The 21,740-nt window shown below is 46.9% G+C and overlaps 1 protein-coding gene and 1 long non-coding RNA gene across 3 annotated transcripts in view; one reads left to right on the top strand and one right to left on the bottom strand.

The window, feature by feature from the left end:
* The window catches only part of Wnt5b (Wnt family member 5B), a 111,311-nt gene extending 99,586 nt beyond the window's left edge, over window positions 1-11,725 (top strand). For both annotated transcript variants that reach the window (XM_040737284.1, XM_005066065.4), the window contains exons 4-5: window positions 4,246-4,538; window positions 10,442-11,725. In XM_040737284.1, the coding sequence (XP_040593218.1) occupies window positions 4,246-4,538; window positions 10,442-10,900 (752 nt within the window). In that variant the 3' untranslated portion in view covers window positions 10,901-11,725. The remainder of the gene's footprint in view (window positions 1-4,245; window positions 4,539-10,441) is intronic.
* Window positions 11,726-11,880: 155 nt separating this feature from the next.
* LOC121136625 lies at window positions 11,881-16,802 on the bottom strand. Its single transcript, XR_005873669.1, has 2 exons — window positions 16,762-16,802; window positions 11,881-12,810 (listed from the first exon to the last, which is right to left on the bottom strand). It is a non-coding gene; the product is annotated as an uncharacterized LOC121136625 (long non-coding RNA).
* Between the last annotated feature and the right edge of the window lie 4,938 nt (window positions 16,803-21,740).

The raw sequence follows: 21,740 nt of genomic DNA, 5'->3' as shown, positions 1-21,740 counted from the left end.
ATCTCCAGTGCTCACATAGAAAGATGAGTGCAGTGTAGCATGCTTATAAGCCCAGTGCTGGGGAAGCAGAGACAGGCAGACCCTGGGGCTTGCTGGCAGCCAGCCTAGCCAAATCTAGGAGCCCCGGGTCCTAGTGAGAGCTCTTGTCTATAGAAAACGAGGTGTGTGACTCCTGACAAGCAACAAATAAGGCTGTGAGGCAGTGTGGTGGAGAGCTGCACTGGGGGAATTCGGGGACAAGACTAACACCCTTTTCTTGCCCTGGAAATAAGCCAGGAGAATAGGATCTGATTGGAATGCACACGTACCTACACACTGCACACACTGCACATGTACACAGGTCAGGAATAGACACTGGGAGTCTGATCTGATTGCATAGTAGGGTGACCTGTGCAGGACAGGCAGACCTTTCAAAGGAAGCACATCTTGCTTGATCCACTTCTGTTACCAGCAGGAGCACTTCTGTCTGTCTGATTTTACCCACTCTTTGTTTGGTTTTCTTTTTTCATTGCTGTTGTTTGTTTGAGACAGGATCTCTCTACATAGCCCTGGTTGGAACTCTCTATGTAGACCAGGTTGGGCTTGAACTCATGGAGATCAGTCCACCTCCGTCTCCCTAGTCCTGAAATTAAAGGCATGTGCCATCCACTCTTTTTTTATAGCCTCCCTCAAGACTCTCCTTGCCTGAGAATCTGTCCTTCCTCCTGTACCCCAGGGTAGCTCCTTCTAAGATCCTGGGAGGTGTCCCTAGGCTTCTCTTTTCTTGAAGCTACAGCAGAAGCCATCACCAGAGGGCAGCAGAGCAGCTCGGAAGAGCAGCCTTGCTTCAAAAGCCTCTGCCTGGGAGCGGGGGGGGGATGGGATAGCTGTGGAAGCCTGATGGAGGGCTAGTCTCCCAGTGCTTGGAGCTGGGAGGTGTGAATCTCTCCAGTTGCTCTGTGACCATTGTGACCATGCATGCTTGCCTTGTATCTTTGAGATGGTTTGCTTTTACCTTAATTTGTGACTGTTTAACTTCTAGATACCCCACCCCTGCACGCACGCACACACACACACACACACACACACACACACACGCACGCACGCACACACGCACGCACGCACACGCACACGCACATGCATACACTCGGCTTACCTAACCTGCCGTGGGGAGCTCTCTTGCAAGAGATTTCTATGCATGCTGTCAGGATCTGGGCACACCCCTCCAGCAGAGGCAGTATGCTGGAGGACAATTTCAGATCTGGTCACCAGAAGTCAAGCCTGTGGCACCTGGTGTATTACATTCAGAGATGGGCACATGGGTTCAGAAGGCATTTGGAGAGGGCCGATTGGACTCTGAGAAGAGTATTTGCCAAGGGAGGGAAAAAGAAATCAGACATATGTAGCTGGGAAAGGAACACATAAAAGGCATGTTTCTTGTTTTCAAACACTGGGGAGCTGTCAAATGGATAGAGGATTAGACAGTGCCGCTCCAGCAGGCAGAAATTACAAGGAGGCGTATTTTGGTTTCATATGAGAAGGAACTTTCTAGTGATAGAATCATTTTTAAAGAGAAAGGAAAAAAACATGAATAAGTTGCTTTGAAAGGCTAGCTACTTTTCTGAGGAGTGCTGGAAGCTAATGCTTGTGGAGACTAGAGAGGGACCCTGTACTGGGGTATCTAAAGCTCTTTCCTGCTCCAGGTAGTGTGTCAGGGGTTGAGAGCATTTCTGGAAGATTTCTCAGGCTCACTCAGAACAGGGCCCAGCCTGAGGACCCCAGTTCAGGTCCCAGCACCTCTATCAGATTGTTCATAACTGCATGTCATTCCAGCTCCAGCAGAGCCAGCGTCCTCTTCTGGCTTCCATAGGCACTCTGCTCATGTAGACATTTTCCCACAGAAACATACATATGTACACAACTTTTGTTGTTGTTTTTGAGACAGGGTATTGCTTTGCAGCCTGTCCTGGAACTCGCTCTGTAGACCAGGCTGGCCTCGAACTCACAGAGATCCACCTGCCTGGCCACGTACACAATTTTTAATAAAACAATTTTGTTTTTTAAAGCACGTCTTGGATTACCTTACTATCCCGGCATTCACTGCTACAGTCATCACTGGGACAAGTGTCAGTCACAAGTAGAGCCTTCTACTGTTGGGCGGAGGTGTCTGGGGGTGTTCCTGTTTATAGGTGACAAGAGCTGATCATTGTTAGTTGTGAAAAACTGATTTGCTCGGTGTGGTCTGACTTCTGACATCACTGTGTGGTGCCAAGGTAATCAAGAAGTAGGGATCCCTCCAGACCTTTCCTCTAAGATTCATTTTATTTAGATGTATGTATGTGTATACAGAAACCGGACGAGGGTATTAGATCCTCTGGATCTGGGGTCACAGTGGGCCATGAACCACCTGACATGGGTGCCGGGAACCAAACTCCAGCCTTCTGCCAGAGCAGCAAGTACTCCCGAGGGGGCCATCTCCCCAGCCTTCCTACCTTTTAATTGACTCAGGCTTCTGCCTCTGCACTCTCTGGAACAGGACTGTGGTGTCTCCTTCCCATTATGGAGACTTGAGAGAGTCACAAAAGGAGAACAGAGCATTCTACCGGGTACAATAAAGTCCAGGAGGGATCTGTGACCTTGCCAAGAACCACTTCTCTCAGTATCTGACCCCACACAAGTGTCATTTGTTGTTAAAATAGCTTTAAAGGGGTATCATTCATGTCATAATCAAGTCACCATTTAAAAGTGCACAGTTGCCAGCCGGTGGTGGCGCACGCCCAGCATTCGGGAGGCAAATGCAGGCAAATCTCTGTTGAGTTCAAGACCAGCCTGATCTACAAGAGCTAGTTCCAGGACAGTCTCCAAAACCACAGAGACACCCTGCCTTGAAAAACAAAACACAAAACAAAACAAAAAAAGTGCACAGTTTAGTGGTCTTCAGTGTCTTTACTAGACATGGAATTGCAACCATTGATTCCAGAACATTTGTGTTGTGTCCACCTTTAACTGGTACTGTCTAACCCTCAGCCCTAGGTCACAGGTAATCTCTGTGGGTCTTTTCCCATTCCGGGCACCCCTATAAATAGGATCAAACAACACATGGCCTCTTCATTTGATGCAATTGTTTAGAGGTTTATCCATGTCATGGCATATGTTGGTACTTCATTCCTGTTAACATTTCACTCTATGGCTAATGGCCACCCATTGAAGATAATTGGGTTCTTCCGTTCTTTCTTTGCTTTTTCTGTCTTTTTTTTTGTGGCTATTATGAATCATGCTGCAATGAGCATCCATGGGGAAACATTTGGACACATATCTTTGTTTCCATTGGGCATATTTTTAGGAATGGAGTTGCCGGGTCATCTGGGAACTCTGCTAACCCTTTCAGTCGCTGCCAGGCTGGTTTCCATCTGCACGCAATAACATTCCCATCCACACTGCAACAGAGCATGCACCATGAGAGGCTGTTTGTTTGTTTGTCTCACTATGTTGCTCTGGCTGTCCGGAAACTCACTGTGTAGCCCTCAGACTCACAGAGATCCACCTGCCTCTGCCTCCTAAAAGCTGGGATTAAAGGCGTGGGCGGCCACCACCCGCACCATGGGAGTTTTAAAGTAGATTTCTGTAGCCATAAAGAGGAGCATAGTTGGGACTCTTTATAGAAAATGACTAGGGACTGAAACTTCAAGTTTGGCTTACCAATGCTCGTGAATTGAGAGGCACCGTGAGGCCCAAGGAAGAGAGAGGGAAAATGTAGGACTGTTGTCTAGTTCACTTTCTATTCCTGGCCTCTGCCAGGGTCCCACTAGACAGTGGCAGCCATGAAGAGGACAGACACACAGATGTGTAACTTATGGATGGGAGAGAAATGGTGTCTAAGGAGCAGCTATTCTTGCTTGGGTGTAGACTTGTTCTACTAATCTCATAATTTCTTCTTTAATCTCATCCTGTTAATTCCTGTTAGTCCATAAATTGCAGGAAGCCCATTCCCCCTCTACTTACAGCTCCTCCCAGGAGTGCCTGAGGGGTCCTACAAAGTACAATGGCTTGAGTATTGCCCAGGCATGCAGGGTGCCACAGAGTAGAGCCAAGAGGCAGAAGTCAAAATAGGCCAAGGTCAGCCCATTGCAAAGAGGGTCTGTGGAAAGGGTAGGCATCCCCTGGAACACTGGTTCCCACAGGGCAAGCCACAGCCAAGCAGAGGGAAGGAGAGGCCATCAGCAGAGTGAGAGTGGTCTGCTTACCATCTGTTGTCCCCTGCTGCAGGTAGCCGGGAGACTGCCTTCACCTATGCAGTGAGTGCTGCCGGTGTGGTGAATGCCATCAGCCGTGCTTGCCGAGAGGGTGAGCTGTCCACCTGTGGCTGTAGCCGGACTGCGAGGCCCAAGGACCTACCACGAGACTGGCTTTGGGGTGGCTGTGGGGACAATGTGGAGTATGGCTACCGCTTTGCCAAAGAGTTTGTAGATGCCCGAGAGCGTGAGAAGAACTTCGCCAAGGGATCAGAGGAGCAGGGCCGAGCCCTCATGAACCTACAGAACAACGAGGCTGGCCGCCGGGTAAGCTGTCTTGTCCTGACCACTGCCAAAGAGCTAAGGGTGTACACCTACATCCTTGTGCACCACTTCTAGGGTGATTGTCTTTCTTTTTAGGAATGTGGAGGAGAAGTTTTTGCTTGTTGGATGGTGATGGTTTGTATTGGGCTAGGATCTCACTCCATAACTCTTGCTGGCCTGGAATGCACAATGTAGACCAGGCTGGTCCCAAACTCAAGGGCTCCACCTACTTCTGCCTCCTGAGTGCTGGGTTTTGTTTTTGTTTTGGTTGGTTGGTTGGTTTTTCAAGACAGTATTTCTCTGTGTAGCTCTGCTGTCTTGGAACTTGCTCTGTAGATCAGACTGACCTGAAATTTGGAGATCCACCTGCCTCTGCCTTACAAGTGCTGGGATTAAAGGCGTGGTGCCATCACTGACAGGCTTGAATTTGTTTTTTTAAAACAAGATCTTATTTGTTGCCCAGGCTGACCTCAAACTCCTGGGCTCAAGACATCCTTCTGCCTCAGCCTCCCAGGAGCTAGGACTACAGGTGCCTATCATAACACCTGGTTCCTGAGGGTCATTTTTCTAACTTTATCACTTCAGAGCTACTAACGTGCAATGTTTGGTCTTGGCCAGCCCTCCTCATGATGATTGGATGCTTAGGCCATTAAGCCTAGCCTGGGATTTATGGTTTATCACCGCATCAGGTGAGCCTGACCCCGACGAGCTGTTATGAGCAGATACAGAACCACAGCCCATACACTCGGGTAATGGAGGATGCACGTTCTGCACTGGGAGGTTTCAGGCTGGAGTGCGAATAAGGAAACACAACTGTCTTTTAAGCTTCAGGTTCCCTGGCTGCCCCTCCCCCATCCTCCCGTGTTGTCCCCGTGACCTTTGGGAGCAGCATGATGGCAGCTCTGCTCCTTTACAGCTTCCTGACGTGGTGCCTCTGAGAACAGCTGCCCCTCTGTGCTCCCACTGTGGCCCATTGCTCGCTTCTTAAGCTCTCGAATGCCCACTTTCTATCCTCTTTCAAGACTGGACATCTATAATCTCAGGTGCAAAGGAGGCTGAGGCAGGAGGATTCCTTGAGCCTAGTTCAGGGTCAGGCTGGGTGAGACGGTACCTCAAAAACAAAATAAAAGAGGTCTGAGCTTAAAGGCCACCCAGACCTTAAAGTCTTTCCCACTCCCTACAGGCCTCCTGTGCCTGCGAGAAGCATTTCCTGCTTTGCTTGAGGTATTTCTCACCCTCCTTTTCTCTGGTGAAGGTCTGCTTGGTTCTTTGTGACACCCTTTACCGAGAGCAGTTTCTGTGTTGCCTCCTAGCAGTTAAGTAAGAGGCCTGCTTCACAGAACAAGGGAGAGGGGCTGTGTGTCAGTCCTGCTTTGAGCCCATATCTGGCAATGTCAGGAACTAGGCAGCATTCTGATCTGTGCTCTGTACTGAAGGCAGAGGGGAGACATCGCCTCCCTTCCCTTCCCAGTTTGATCCTACTTTTGCCGGCTCCTCATTTTATTGCCCTTAATCATTTGTTTTTCCTGGCCCCTTCTCTGCTGCTTCCTCTGTCTGTCTGGCCCCTTGGTGACCTCTTTTCCTGCTTTCCTCTGTCTGGTTCCCAGGCTTTAGCTCCTTCCCCCACTCTGCAAACCTCTTCCTCAATCCTTTGTCTCTCTCTCTCTCTCCTCCCTCCCTCTCTCCCTCCCTCTCTCCCTCTCCCCCCCCCCCTCTGTCACAAGCTGCTCCGGAGTAGGGATGCTTGTCTCTATTTTTTTTTTAATCACTGGCCAACTAACTCCAACTGTCAGTCACCAGCTGGGACAACGGTATTATGTTTAGCTCCCACCTCCTCATACGCACAGAAAGTTCTCCAAGGAGCACTGTAGAATGGAATGGTTGAAAAGAGACCAGAATAAGCACAAACAGCAACAGATGATCTGCCATCTGCCGTCTTGCCCAGCAGCAGAAATCCATGTGCTTTGGCAGAAGCCTCTCTGGGCCCGTAAGCAACTCTGGCAGCTTCCTGTGGACACAGGGGCAGGAGCAGCAAGCTGGTAATGCTCCTCTGTGCAAGGATATCTATGCAGATAAAAAGGCCTGGCCGGCAATGGTGGCGCACGGCTTTGATCCCAGCACTCAAGAGCAGAGGCAGGCCAGTCTCTGTGAGTTTCAGACCAGCAAGGCTGGAACTGGCTATGTAGCCCAGGCTGGCCTCGAACCCACAGAAGTCATCTTGCCTCTTGCCATGTGGTTGCTAGGAATTGAACTCAGGACCTCTGGAAAAGCAGGCAATGCTCTTAACCTCTGAGACATCTCTCCAGTCCCCCTGCCTCTGCCTTTTGAGTGCTAGGATTAGAGACATTAGCTACCAACCCTAACTCTTTAAAAAAAGTATGGGGAGGAGGTGTCAAGAATGACACAGAGTTTCTCTATGTCGTCCAGGGTAACCACAAACTCATGGCAATCCTTCTCCTTTAGCATTCCAGAGCACTGGGGTTGCAGATGTGACTACCACACCACTAACTGGGACTGAAACTTTTTAAAAAGCATTTTGTCACCTTTTGTGGCTCTGGGGATCAAACTGAGTGTCTTACACATGCTAGGCAAATGTTCCACCCTGAACTACATCCCCAGCCCCACATTGTATTAGTTTTTTAGTAAGCAGGACGGGCCCCACATTAACATTCCCTTCTCTTTCTCCACAGACGTATCAGTAATATAAATATGAAAAAAAGAACAAATATTACAATGTGTCTTCATCTAGAGCAAGGATGGGTGGATTTTAAATAGTTAAGGGAAACAGAATTCTTCACCCTCCTTGTGTGGGGATCCTGTCTATATCTGTGAGCTGGTTCCCTCTTCCCGTCTCCCAGTATTTATTCCCATTAGAGACATTTATCCTGCTTCCTGGTGGCTCAGCAGCTACTCTGTACACAGCCACAGACCCTTGATACTTCCCTTTCCACATCACCAGATGTTCTCTCCCTAAGCCAAGGACCATTTCTGCAGAGAGGCAGGCTAGAACTCAGGCCTGTGATTTGGGCCAGAAGGTGACTGCAGAGCTTGTCTGTGAAGGTCCTGATGGGGGTGGGGGGACTGCGGCACGGGGGAGGGTTGGGAGTGGAGTGGAGAGCTGGGGGGGGTTGTTTTTGGTAGCTTTCAGGCCAAGGGTGGTGGTGTCTTTAACCTCAGAGGAAAGCCTCCCTCCCCCTCCTGTTCTAAGCCATGATGGGCCACCAGGTTGTAATTCAGACATGGTTATGCTAGCATGGGCCTGATAGCTTCCCAAGACTCCAGAGATTCAGTGTCTCCACTCCTCTTGGGAAAACAACCTTCCAAATAGTCTAAGAGCCGCTAACGGCTCTTGTGATAATCTCTGCTCAGTGCTGAATAAAGACACAAACCGGGAACTCTTGAAAAGAAGTCTGTAACATAGTCTTCCTCACCAGTTGCCTGGGCCCTGCCACGCTGTCTGAACCCCCAAATAACACACAGGACACTATATTAATTATAAAGCTGTTGGCCGTTTGGTTGGTTTGTTACTGGCTAGCTCTGACTTAAGTATTTAACCCATAATTATTAGTCCCAAATGGCTAATCTTGCCATGTTGAAAGCAAACTCCATAACAAGTTTCTTTAATGCCCATCTTCCTCTCAGACATAATTGGTGCTGCCAGGAGCAGACATTTCTCATTGTCAAGAAAAACCCTAAACCATTTTAAATGCCATTTTCTGAAGGTTTTTGAAAGGTTTAAGGACTATCTATCTATCTTAAATATATCTCTATATCTAGAAAACCTAACTAACCTAACTATAAATTCTGACTATTGTAAGTAACTATCTATAATCTGTATTTAATTATGCATTATGTTTTAAAAGATCAGTATGAACACAATACTTAAATAAGAAGAGAAATATACATATCACAAAATGGCCTTGAATTTGGGATCAATAAATGAAAAACCATACCAATATAAAGTATTCATTTCCATACCATAATTCCCCTTTTACCTTTAAAAAGAGATTGGTTGTGATCATTAACCAATTATAAGCAACCCCATTCAAATGAAAACAAAGATTTATAAACAATATTTGGGAATTTGGACGTTGCTCATTCCAAACTGCTTCCTGCTGATAGGGGGCACTGTCCATACCATGGGGATCATGGCAAAACTCAGAAACCTGGCGAAGTCCTTTTTTGTAGTCCTTAAGGCTGTATCATCTCAGCTGTTTCAGATGCTGGATCACCTGGGCCACTGCTTCTGAGGGTCTTGGTTCATCAAACCACAGAAGCCTGGAAGGTATCCACAGCTTTCCATTTTCTGTGGAAACATCAACAAAAACTCTTTTCCCAAGTAACTGGTCCTTATATTTAAAGTTAGAAGTCAAAGCATTTTTTAAATATATAAGTTGGATTAATTCAGCAGCATTTATAATCAAGTATATTTCAGTAGTTGTTCCTTCCTTAGCCACTGAACAACTGAAAAATACAATAGTATACAGTATCCAGACTTTTTTTGTATTTTCTATCTTTACGTGGCTTATATTACTCTATTTCTTTTACTTTTATTTATTTTTTTCTCTGAGACAGTGTTCCCATGTGGACATCTACCTGTCTCTGCCTCTGGAGTGCTGGGATTAAAGGTGTGTGCCACTACGCCCAGCTACTCTCCTCCTGTCTCTGCCTCTGGAGTGCTGGGATTAAAGGCGTGTGCCACCACACCCAGCTATTTTATTTTTATTTTTTTCCAATATCTTGTTTCTTTTACTCTCCCAAGTCTATCTATATTTTTATGACTTGTACTCCATATTGTGCAAAAGCTAAACATATTTTGTTGGGTTTTATCTGTTTAGAAATTGAATCAACATAGAAAGTTTGAGCCAGGAGCAACGGCTCACATCTGTAGTTCCAGCTGCTAGCAAGACTGGCAAAATCACTTGAGGCCCAACCTTTGAGAACAGCCTGAATAATATAACAAGATTCCATTTAAAGAAAATAAGGGTTGGGTGGGAGGTGGGGGTACGTAGCTCAGTTGGTGGGGTGATTGTCTACTGAGCATAAGGCCCTGGGGTTGATCCCCAGGGCTATATAAAACATGCCTACAGTCTCAACATTCAGGGGTTCAAAGTGCAAGGGGTCAGAGGTTCAAGGTCATCTTTAGTTGTGGAGCAAGTTTGAGGCCAGCCTGGTTTACATGAGATTCTCTCCCAATGTAAATAAATTATTTTTTAAAAACTGTAGGGGTTGGGGAGATGGCTCAGGGGGTAGAAGCAATTGCTACCCAAGTCTAGTAAGCGCATTAGGGTCTCCAGAGCCTATGTAAAAACTCCATGCAGGGATGCATGTCTGTACCCCGGCATTCCTGCAGCAATGTGGGAAGCAGAGCCTGGAGAACCGCCTGGCAGTGTGGAGGCCATGAAGCAGCAGAAATGAGAGGGGTTGCTGGCCCGGTAGGGAAAGCACGTGCCCTGCAGTCCAAGTGAAGGTGGAAAGAGAACTAAGTTTTCAGAGCCGTCCTCTGACCTCCATGGGCACAGTAGTAATACTGCGAGCGAATGAGGCAAGGGAGAGCCTGCCCCCAAACAAGGTAGAAGTCAAGAACTGACTACCCAGAAGTCCTCTGGTGGCTATGTGGGCTCTGCGGCACGTGTGCATCCTCTCTTTCTGTCTCTGTCTCTGTCTCTCTCTCTCTCTCTCACACACACACACACACACAAACAAATTTTAAAAATGTATTTCTTGAAGATGGATATTTGGGAGTACTGTAGGAGTTGGTTCTCTCCTATCTTGTAAGCTCCAGGGATCCAACTCAGGCTTGGCATCGAGGTCCTTATCCTGCTGACGTCACTGGCCCACCTCTCCACCTTCTTAAGACTGTCTGTGAAGGCTTCTCCCTCTCACTCATCTTTCTCCCTCTCCAGGCTGTGTACAAGATGGCTGATGTCGCCTGCAAATGTCACGGAGTCTCAGGGTCCTGCAGCCTCAAGACCTGCTGGCTCCAGCTGGCTGAGTTCCGCAAGGTGGGAGACCGGTTGAAGGAGAAGTATGACAGCGCTGCGGCCATGCGCATCACCCGCCAGGGCAAGCTGGAGTTGGCTAACAGCCGCTTCAACCAGCCCACACCAGAGGACCTGGTCTACGTGGACCCCAGCCCTGACTACTGCCTGCGCAACGAGACCACAGGCTCACTGGGCACCCAGGGCCGCCTCTGCAACAAGACCTCAGAGGGCATGGATGGCTGTGAGCTCATGTGCTGTGGCCGGGGCTATGACCGCTTCAAGAGCGTCCAGGTGGAGCGCTGTCACTGCAGGTTCCACTGGTGTTGCTTCGTCAGGTGCAAAAAATGCACTGAGATTGTGGACCAGTATGTCTGTAAATGATGGCACCCCTGCCTCTGGCCCACTCCTCTCTGCCTCACAAAAGTCTATATTATATAAATCTATCTAAATATATTTTATATTTGTACAAACGAATGGACGGATGATAAATAAGCAAGAGAAGAACATGGGGAGGAAGAATTTAAGAGATGCTGGCCCTCTGTGAGGACTGGGCTTTGCTGGTAATCTACAGCCAGTGGGAGAGAAATGGGCTTTTCCATGCTTTCTGGCCAGGGCTCTCAGGACACAGGGGCTTGAGAGTGTCATGCGCCACAGCCTCCAGGAGAGAGGCAGTGATTAGATGAAGGAGATGGGCCCGTTTCATATCTGCAGTTTATGACCCTGGCCAGGAGACCCAGAGGCCCTGTGGAAGGTGGAGACCTGACATTCCCAATGGTGGTCCAGGCCTTCCCCTGAATGGAGGTAGCTTTAGTAAAGGCCCCAGGACTTGCTTCTTTTCTCGTCTGAGTGCGCAACTGAGTTCTGGGGAGAGGTCTCAAGTCAGCCTGACTGGTGACTGTAAGGGACCTGTGCCTCTCTGGATTCTGGATCTGTGTTCTGATGAGGGTGCCACCAGCTCCTGCTGCAAGCTCCTGGGCCAAGAGAAAGATGGCCACTTAACCTGCTACATCAAGGAAGACATGAAGCAAACCTGGGCTCTGGTTGGGGACAAAGGGCTTGTGCACTGCCGTCTTGCACAGGGCAGGAAACTGTTGCTGCTGCTGCCACCTCCTCTATCTGGGAGGCCTCACGAACAACGGGGCATGCTGGCAGGTCACCTCTGCCCAGATGTACAATGTCCCTCTGACATTAAATATCTTTTACCGAGGTTTCTCTCCCTCTCCTTATTTGGGCACACAGTGATCTCATGATTCTCATTTGATATTTTACTTTACTTTTTGGTGCTAAGGATGAAACCCAGGGCATCCTGATGTCATGGAGTTTGTGATCTTTGGGAAAAAAAAACCATAGACTCAATCCAATTATAATTAAAGATGTATTTATTAGCTTCTAGCAGGATGAACAATCTCTGAGCCAAGTTTGAGATTGCCATGAGAAGGGAAACAAGGGAAGGATTTGTAAAGGGTAAAATCACAAGAAGACTTTCAATATGTATTTAAGCAAGCAAAAACTGGTCTGTTCTGCCAAGTTAAGTGACCCCAAACAATCTTTGGGTGTCTACATAAGCAAGTTATAGAAGCCGAAAAAGGCATTTAGCCGCATCGTAACAAGTAGAGAGTCTCGACTGTACATTTTTGGGTGGGAATCACTGAGTCAAGGTTACTGGGAACTTACCTTCCAGAAACTGAAGTCAGAGAGAATGGCTGTTGGTTGCCAAGATGGATAACCCCCATCTTGAGTAATCCTTTTTTTAGCTCTCTGATTTTAACAGGTATTTGTAATACTGAAGGAGCCTGCAGGCCAGCATGTTCTGGTGTGCTAATAGGCACCATAGGCAGCTATTTGACATTTTTGACAGTGATAGGAAAAGGGCTTCTTTGGTAGAAGGGAAGAAGTTTCTTTGGATCTAACTTCCTAGCCTTTTGTTAATGGTAAGGAGCAACACAGTCTCTTCTGTAACTGCTTCTCAGCTGAAGTATGTCATTGTTGTCAGGGCCCACGAAGGCTGGAATGCCAGTCAAAGACCAGGAAGGGAGAAGTCACATCTGGCTTGCTATCCAGGTTCTGTGGACCACCTGGAACTAGTGATGGACGGGTAGCTTTGGAGCAGTCAGGAATGCTAGTCTGAAGCTGGGGCTCAAGCTGGTAGGAAATTTTGTCAGAAGCATCTGGTTTACATTAGCTTTCAGCTGGTCCAGGGCTTGCTAGTTTCAAAGGGCCACCTGAGGCTGGTGTGTCTGGAATAGTTTGTAGTCTTTAGTTGATTGGAAATCTGCTGGGACAAATATAGACTAGAAACAGAAGGCAAAGTTAAGGAGCTTAGGGGAAAATCTTAACTCCATTGATTAATGTAAAAACTCTGAACTTTTCAAGTCCTAATATAATAATAGCATGGCAAGAGGAAAATAAATCTGAAACATTTTTAATTGTTTTATGTCTATACCTAGAGTCATTCCCCTAGACCTTTCTAACTTACATTTGCAAACCTGAAATCATTTTCTCAGACCCTCACAGCTTATTTGAGCTTTCATGTGCTCAGACCTTTATATGCCTTAAATTACTTCCTTGGACCATCATAACTTATTTAAGCTTTTCTATCCTTAGACCTTTGCAGCTTGCATCCTAAATCTTTTCCTACACCTTTATACATTCCATTTTTCCTAATTATTTTCTTTTTTCTTTTTGTTTTTACGAGGCAGGGTTTCTCTGTATTGTTTTGGAGGCTGTCAGACCAGCCCGGCCTCGAACTCACAGAGATCCGCCTGCCTCTGCCTCCCGAGGGCTGGGATTAAAGGCGTGCGCCACCACCGCCCGGCTTTGCTAATTATTTTCAACGATACATGGGTGGTTGATTACTGAGAGCAACCATTGCTACAGTGAGTCATTAATATCATCAGCGATCTAAGAAAAATAAATTTGAGCAGGAAGTATAATCCATATGACTTCTGTATCAATTAAAATGACAGAGACTTCCTAGGTGGCTCCCTAGGCTGCTTCATGTCACACGGGACAGCGTTAAGTCTTTCATTTCCACACAGGGCAGCTTTAGTTTTCAGCTGCCAGACCCAGAAAATCTGAGCTTTTGGAGATGAAGAGCTTGAGAGCCTGTCTTGGGAGGCCAAGAGGCACAGTCAGCTCTCCAGTGTCCTGCTTGCCCACAGTTTGGATAGGGTCCAGCGGCACGCGTCTGTTCTGTGCCCGTGTTTAGCATTACTGTAATTAAGGTGGAGTCATTTGTGCCGTTGTCTTCTTTGGAGGAGACTTTAGGGTTGCTTCTAGGAGCTGGTGGCTCACAGTTTTGTCTATCATGGGAAGCTTTTTTTTTTTTAAAGATTTATTTATTTATTATGTATACAGTGTTCTGCCTGCATATCAGAAGAGGACACCAGATCTCATTATAGATGGTTGTGAGCCACCATGTGGTTGCTGGGAATTGAACTCAGGACCTCTGGAAGAGCAGTCAGTGCTCTTAACCTCTGAGCCATCTCTCCAGCCCCGGAAGCTTTTTTTTTTAAGACAGGGTTTTTCTGTGTAGCCCCGGCTGTCCTGAAACTTGATTTGTAGAACAAACTGGCCTCAAACTTAGAGATCCACCTGCCTCTGCCTCTGCCTCTCAAGTGCTGGGATTAAAGGTGTGCCTCCACACCCAACCACATTTTTTTAACTTTCTTTTTATTTATTCAATGTGACTTTCACATCATGCGTCTTGATCCCATTCATATCCTGGTCCCTTCAACTCTGCTCTTGAAATCCACCCCCCCTCAATAAGACAAAATTTAAGATAAAAAAAAAAGGCTGGGCGGTGGTGGCGCACGCCTTTAATCCCAGCCCTCGGGAGGCAGAGGCAGGCGGATCTCTGTGAGTTAGAGGCCGGGCTGGACCGACAGCCCCCAAAACAATACAGAGAAACCCTGTCTCATAAAACCAAAAAAAAAAAAAAAAAAAAAGATTAAAAAAAGGAAAAAAAACCTCATCATGGAAGCTGCAGTGTGGCCCAGTGAGTCACACAATAAATCCTTTTGTCCATACATCTTTACTTGCTAGTGTTCACTGCAAGGAGTCATTGGTCTGGTTTGAGGCCTCTGTTCCTGACACCATCGATGCTGGTCCCTCACTGGGATCTTGGTGTCCTGTTGTTGCCCTGTGTCATGGAGACCCTGTAGCTTTGGGTCTGTGCGCACGGCCCCTTCAAGTGCTCCAGTAAATCACAGATGGGGTGGGTGTTGGCTGGTTCTGGACTTGGGCAGCTGTTGGGTTGATCAGTTCTTCCTGTCCTCACCACCAGGGTGAGCTCTCCAGCATTGCCCCACTCTCCAGCAATGAGAGAGAAGTGGGTCCAGCTCTCCTGATTTCATGCCCTCAGGGTTGACTCCCCCACACCTACACCATCAGGACCAGCTCTACTCTGCTGCCCAGGTGAGGTGAGGTGCAGGGGCCCCTCTCCTGAGTGCTGCAGCTGGTGAGGGGCAGGGGCAGCCCCCTTGCTCTTACAACCCCAGGGCCAGATCCTCCACCTGTCTCAGGCATTAACGGGGGGGGGGGAGGGAGGGGGGCATCTCTCCTCCACTCATACCACCACGTGTCAGGTGAGTAATGAGGATAGCTCTCCCTTGCTCACAACCTTGGGGCTGGGTCACCCACACCTCCACCAACAAGGCCAGCTCTGCTGTGCTGCCTAGGGCACGAGCAAGGCCTGCTTTCTTGAGTGCTGTAGTTTGCTTATCTGTTGCAGTCAGTGCAGGACAGAGAGGGGGTTAGAGGGGGAAACCCCCCCCCACTGCTTCATGACAGACAAGTAGTGGGAACAGCTCTCCTACGCTTACAAGTTCGGGGCTGACTCACCTCCATCTCCACCAACAGTGCTGGCTCTATTGTGTTGCCCGGGTGAGGTGCAGGGCCTGCTCTCCCAAGTGTTGCAATAGCAAATTAAGATTACCGCTGTATAGGTTTTCAACTATTAACCGTTTTGTTACAAGTTTTAAACTAATTGGGGGGGGCTTGGAATTTCACAGGTACCTGCCCCCCACTCCCTGAAATGGTTTTACAGATCCCAAGAGTTTTAAATACCCATGACTTTGATTGGGGGAACATTTTTTGTAGACAAGAACCAAAGAAAGGGGAACAAGTCAAAGAGCTAGACATTTTTAATTACATTTAGCATCCTAATTTTATATGAATCCTTTTTTGATGACAAGATTTAAATAACATGAGACATAACAGTAACAAATTTAACATTTGTTGTAAGAAATTTTTCTTAAGGGAGTGTTAAACAATATCTGGTGCCTTTACCGAGTATATATAACAGCTCTCTTGTTGCATAGGCGGACTCTCTCCTTATTCTTAGCTTTTAGCCTATATACCATAGTTTCTCCAGAAAACTTTGAGGCCTCGTACAGTGATGTCCTAATTGCACAGAACCAGCTTGGGAGGCGTGGCTGGATGCTCAATTGAAGGGTCAATGACTTTGCCTATCTCCTTTTTTTGAAGGAATGTTAGCTTTAAGTGAGTCCTAGTCTGATAATTTTAAGCGGGCATATCTGGAGTTATTACTAAGAGATTCTAGACAGAGGGTTTTATTTTACTTCATAACCAGTTTGTGTGTGTCTGCAGATGGAGACGGACAACGTGAAAATCTTAGTATATTTTCTTATAAAGTCATTCAGTTGCAGAATAATATAAGTATCTGTAGCCTGGAGGTCATTAAACAGAAAACTACAAAGCAATATATTCACAGGAACTCAGAAAATGTTGGCATCAGTTTGTTCTTGTTTTTTTTACAAATTTGCTTTATAGATTTTTTTCTAACCATATCCAATAAGCTTACAAATCTAAAGTACAGAAAGTTTCTATTTTAGCTATTTTAAAACACATAGTATCTTTTGGGGGGCTGTTTTGTTTTTTCCTCTTTGTTCTAAAGTCTGATGACCTTCTGACCTAGAACAGAGATTTTGGAGGAAATATTTGAACAATCACGCTTGGATCAGAGGCAGAAGGCCATACCCCAACTCCAGAGCCAGGTTTTTAATAACATTATCCCTACCCAAAAAGACACCTTAGTGTAAAAAGAAGCTTTTTCCTTGAGAGGAGCCTTCCCGCCAGCCTGGTTCTAGAGCTGCATCAGTCCCAAATAAACACACAGGACGCTGTATTAATTATGAAGCTGTTGGCCTTGCTTGTTTCTTACTGGCTAGCTCTGACTTAAGTAATTACCCCATAAATGTTAATCTAAGTATGTCTCTTACCGGAGAATAGTTCCGGGCTCCTACCCCATGGCGTTACATCTCGAACTCTGTGTTTATCCTTCCCAGAATCCTCCTGGACTCCTAGCCCCACCTATCTAGATTCCTATTGGCCAGCAGTAATTTATTGACATATACACAGGACTTCCCCAATACCTTAGTCCTTGCGAAATTGAATCCAGTAATCAAAGGCAGAGACCAGAGAAAGCAGAATACAAAGAAGGCTTAGAGATAAGAAATTCTGGGTATGGACTTGCTGCGACACCGCACTAGGAATAGGCAGTGGACTTGGGGCTTATGGTGCCTGGGAGGTCTGTGCGTTGGGCGTGCCTGCATACATAGCCCGCTGCAGACACAGGGAAGAGAAGGCAGCCAGAGCACCGTAGTCAGAGACTGGAGCCAGCTGGAGACAGAATAAGCAGGAAAAAAGAGACATCTTCCAGAAGGAGAGCAAGGAAGAAAGACTGCAAACTAGAGGGCATAGAGAAGCGCCTGCTGTACCTGCAGGACTTAACCGTTAGGCTTCAGCAAGCTAATAAGGGGAACAGAGACAGACAAGCTAGTTGGAGCAAACTCCAAGCCGGAGCTGGCATAGAGGAGCCAGGAGCAGTCTGCCTCTTAGAAATCCTGAAACTGTTGTAGCGTTCAGGTCAGAGGTGATTTGTTTATGTTCAGTTCAATTCCCATCTCTGCAACAAAGCTTAAACTCACAAATCCAACAGACAACCGAGAACCATGGAAAAGGACAGGACAACACAGCCAGAGCAGACCAGGTGAACTCAGACATGTGGTGGCTACCTTCACTCATACCCCAGAACCTGGGTTTACAATCTCATCAGATCTCTCCTTTAGTCTTCTGAAAGGTCCAGACTCCAAACAGAACAGAGCAACTCAACAATCCGCCTTAGCTTTAGAAGCATGTTGGCTGCCAGTTCTTATTTTCAGTTTGCAAATTTGGAGTCATTGCAGTTTGGGCTCCCCAGGGTCTGTCAAGTCCATTTTGGACTTGCTCCCTCAGGGGCCTATCCTGGCCCTAAGTCTCCCAGGGATCTTGCTGAGGCCTCTATATGTTATGGAATTTGTGATCCTTGGAAAAGATCATAGACTCAATTCAATTATAATTAAGGTTTTTTTAAAACTATTTGTTTATTTATGTAAATGATAGCTCTGTCTTCCTGTAGGTCTACACAACAAAAGAGGGCATCAGATCCCATTACAGATGTTTCTCAGCCACCATGTAGGTGCTGGGAATTGAACTCAGGTCCTCTGGAAGAGCAGCTAGTGCTCTTAACCACTGAGCCACCTCTCCAGCCCTATAGTTAAAGATGTACTGATTAGCTGCTAACAGGACAAATAATCTCTGAGGAAAACTTGAGACTGCTGTGAGAATGAGAGGGGAAACAAGGGAAAGCCTTTTATTTTTTTATTTTATTTTTTGTTTTTTTGAGGCAGGGTTTCTCTGTGGCTTTGGAGGGGACTGTCCTGGAACTAGCTCTTGCAGACCATGTTGGTCTTGAACTCAGAGATCCGCCTGCCTTTCCCTCCCGAGTCCTGGGATTAAAGGTGTGTGCCACCACCATTCAGCTAGGGGATGGACTTTTAAAGGGGAAAAACCACAAGAAGACTTCCAGCATCTATGCAAGCAAGCAAAAACTGGTCTGTTCTGCCAAGTTAAGTGACCCCAAACAATCTGGGTATCTACATAAGCAAGTTACAGAAGCCAAAAAAGCACTAAGTCATATCCTAACAACTAGAGAGTCATGGCTGTATATTTTTGAGTGGGGTCACTGATTCAGGGTTATTGGGAGCTTATCTTCCAGTAACGGGAGTCAGAGACAAATAGCCAGTGGGTACCAAGATGGATGCCTAGCATAAAATGGAGTTCCTTTAGCCATCACACTGAATGCTAGGCAGGATTTTGCCACAGGTGTGTGTGTGTGTGTGTGTGTGTGTGTGTGTGTGTGTGTGTGTGTGCCTGTCTGTCTTGTCTGTCTGTCTGTCTTGTCTGTCTGTCTGTGTCTGTGTCTCTGTGTATGGAAGCCAATGAATCACTGTGGGAATCGACTCCCTCCTCCCACCATGTGTCCTAATATGAAACTAAGGTCATCGGGCCTGGCAGCAAGAGGCTTTACCTGTTGAACCATCTCACTGGCCCTTCTTTTTTCAATACTAGCCATGGAACCCAGTGCCTGACATGTGCCAGACAGGAGCTCCATCGCTGAGCCACACCCCCAGCCACCTCCAGCCCCAGGAGCCTTTCAGCTTAATGCGGATGTGCACACTGGTCCTTGGTCTCGCACAAACAGCCGGATGCTCCTCTGTATTGCTTCCTGCAGTAGTGAATCACAGTATTTGGAACAGGACATCAAGTAAGGCCAGCCTGGGCTATAGACCGTCTCAAAGAAAATTAAATGGAAATTTGAGAATGGGAAAATCTTACAAATGTATTAATTTTCCTGTGGACTCTACTTGGAAGACCATTTTTCTTTGGCAGCATATGAATTATTTTCCTGTTGTGAACACTTTAAGCGAGGATTTGTTCTGGCCCGTGGTCTGGAACGAGGCTGTGGCAGCTACTGTACCAGGCTGCTTGCTCTTGTCGCTGTGGATCAGAAAACAGAGAGGACAGAAGCAGGCTAAACTATGAATGTCAAGTCCCACCCCACACAGATCTGCTCCATCAAGTCCCACCCCACAGAGATCTGCCCCTTCCCGGAAGGCTCCACCTCCCAGAGTTTCTATAACTTCCCTAAATACCACCAGCAGCTTGGGGACCAAGGCTCAAGCAAATGAGCCTGTGGGGACACTCTATCCAAACTATAATATAATATTTTTTTCTAGTTTTACAGAATCTGCTGAGAAGAAATATCCAGCATGGGTAAAGATTGCTAAGATTTCTCTGCAAACCACAACTCCAAGGGAGCTCTACTGAGCACCTGAAAACTTGCTGACACCCTTTGGCTAGGTGCTCCTGCTCTCTGTACTTTGAGACAGAAATATCTGTAGTTCAGGCTGGTCTTGAACTTGCCACTACCCAGCCTTATTAAGGCCTGTGGCACCACACTTAACTAAGCTAGCCTTCTTTTGTTCAACTTTTTTTTTTTTACTTTGGTACCAAAATCCAACCTAGGGCCTCATACATGCTAGTCCAAACTAAAGTAACTATATCCCCTATCCTTTTGTCCTTTAAGGATTACAAGACGTCCAAGTTTCCTCTCAGGCTGTGGGCAGGAGGACACGACTGTGAAGTAGGAAGTAACTATGCCCACTTACAGAAAGCAGCGTGTCCTTTCTCAGCTTGTTATTGAGCTCCCTAAGGAATGTTTGAGTGGACCTAACTGGGTAACAGAACCTGGGCCCTTGGAGCATTCTCTGTTCCAGCATGGCTCAAGACTGGGATCCCAATACTAGCATGCAGTACTTTATATGTCCACTGAGTGTCGCTGTGCCATCAGTTCTAGTTATGTCTCCATAGCTCACACCTTGGTTCAAAAGTTGAGCAGTTTCAAGTACCTAGACTAAGTGACAGTTGAATGACCAGCCCTAAGTGAGGCATTTATGCCTTCACCTCCTCAGGGGGTGAAAAGAATGTAAAAGTGGGAAGATAGGGAGGACTGCAAAATACCATCTTCTAGGCATGACACAGCCGTTGCAATCCTAAATTCCTGGCCTCTCCCTGCACCAGGCCTGCATAAGAATAATCCTGTCAACCGTCAACCTGGGATACTGGATAGGCTCATGGGGCCTCCCAGCTATTGCTAGACTCTGAGAGCTGGAGAGACAATATCTTCTGATGCGTTCCTCCTGAGGAGCCGACCGGTCTCCAATGAACAGTTCCAAACCCATGGTCACACAGATGGCCTTGGTTAAACTCGGTGGGTTCCATAAAACAAAAGATGTGAATGTGAAAATGGATTGTATTGGGGATGGGGAAGGTAGATGGGCGAAAGGGAGAAGAGAGGATATGGGTAAAAGCAATAAGAATGCATTTTATGTCGGGGGAGGGGGTGGTGCATGCCTTTAATCCCAACACTTTAGAGGCAGAGGCCAGTGAATCTCTGAGTGTTTTAAGCCAGCCTGATCTACGGAGTGAGTTCTAGAACAGCCAGGGCTACACAGAGAAACTCTGTTCCCAAAATGCATTTTAAACATGTATGGAATAATCAAACAAGTTTAACTTGTTTTTTTGTTTTGTTTTGTTTTCAGACAGGGTCTTGCTGTGTACAGTCCTGAATTGACTGTGACTTGTTCTGTGGATCATGGGGACTGAACTCAGGCTGTCATGAACTCGGGCTGTCAAGCTTGTCAGCAAGTGCCTCTGCCTGTTGAACCATCTCATACATCTATTTTGTTTTGTTTTCAAGCAAAGATCACAATGGATCACCTGCCGGGGAAGCTGCTGTGTGCCGGGAGTGTGCTTAGCCATGGATGGTCTTGTTCCCTGCCCCTAAGTTACTTCCTCCAGGGATCTGGATACTTTGTAGACTTGGAGGCTGTCTTTCAGCCAGCAAGCAAGCAGAATGTAGCCATCACTCACCAAGCGCTCACTCTATGCCCTGCACATCTTGCACAATTCTCTCAGCGCTTCTGCAAGGGCGGCATAACACTGCCACCTACGTACTTCCCATGGGCTAGCTCAGACTCGGGCTAAGCAACAACTTTTGCCTCACAAAAAATGTCCTCAGCATGGACCCCAGTCTCTGTTCTTCAGTGGGTTTCTGTGTAACTAACAATGGAGCCCCCTGAAGCCAGACCCGTTTGCCACCGTCTCTTTGGCTGTGTTCGGTCATCTTGCCTTCTTGCCAACGTAATTTCCAAAGTGCAGAGTGATGGGGAAAGTGCACTTGATAGGAATCCCTGGCCAAAGGGGCTGGAGAGCCCAAATTTGAAGTTGCCAGATAGGTGAAACTGAACCAAAAATCCCCTGAAGTTAGTGTATTGATTTATATTCTGAAGCTAACAGAATGACCAGAGGCTAAGCG

Source organism: Mesocricetus auratus, unplaced genomic scaffold, assembly GCF_017639785.1.
Source record: "Mesocricetus auratus isolate SY011 unplaced genomic scaffold, BCM_Maur_2.0 Super-Scaffold_100676, whole genome shotgun sequence".
NCBI lineage: Eukaryota > Metazoa > Chordata > Mammalia > Rodentia > Cricetidae > Mesocricetus > Mesocricetus auratus.
Note: the sequence above shows the minus strand (reverse complement) of the source record. Positions and strands in the feature narration are given on the sequence as shown.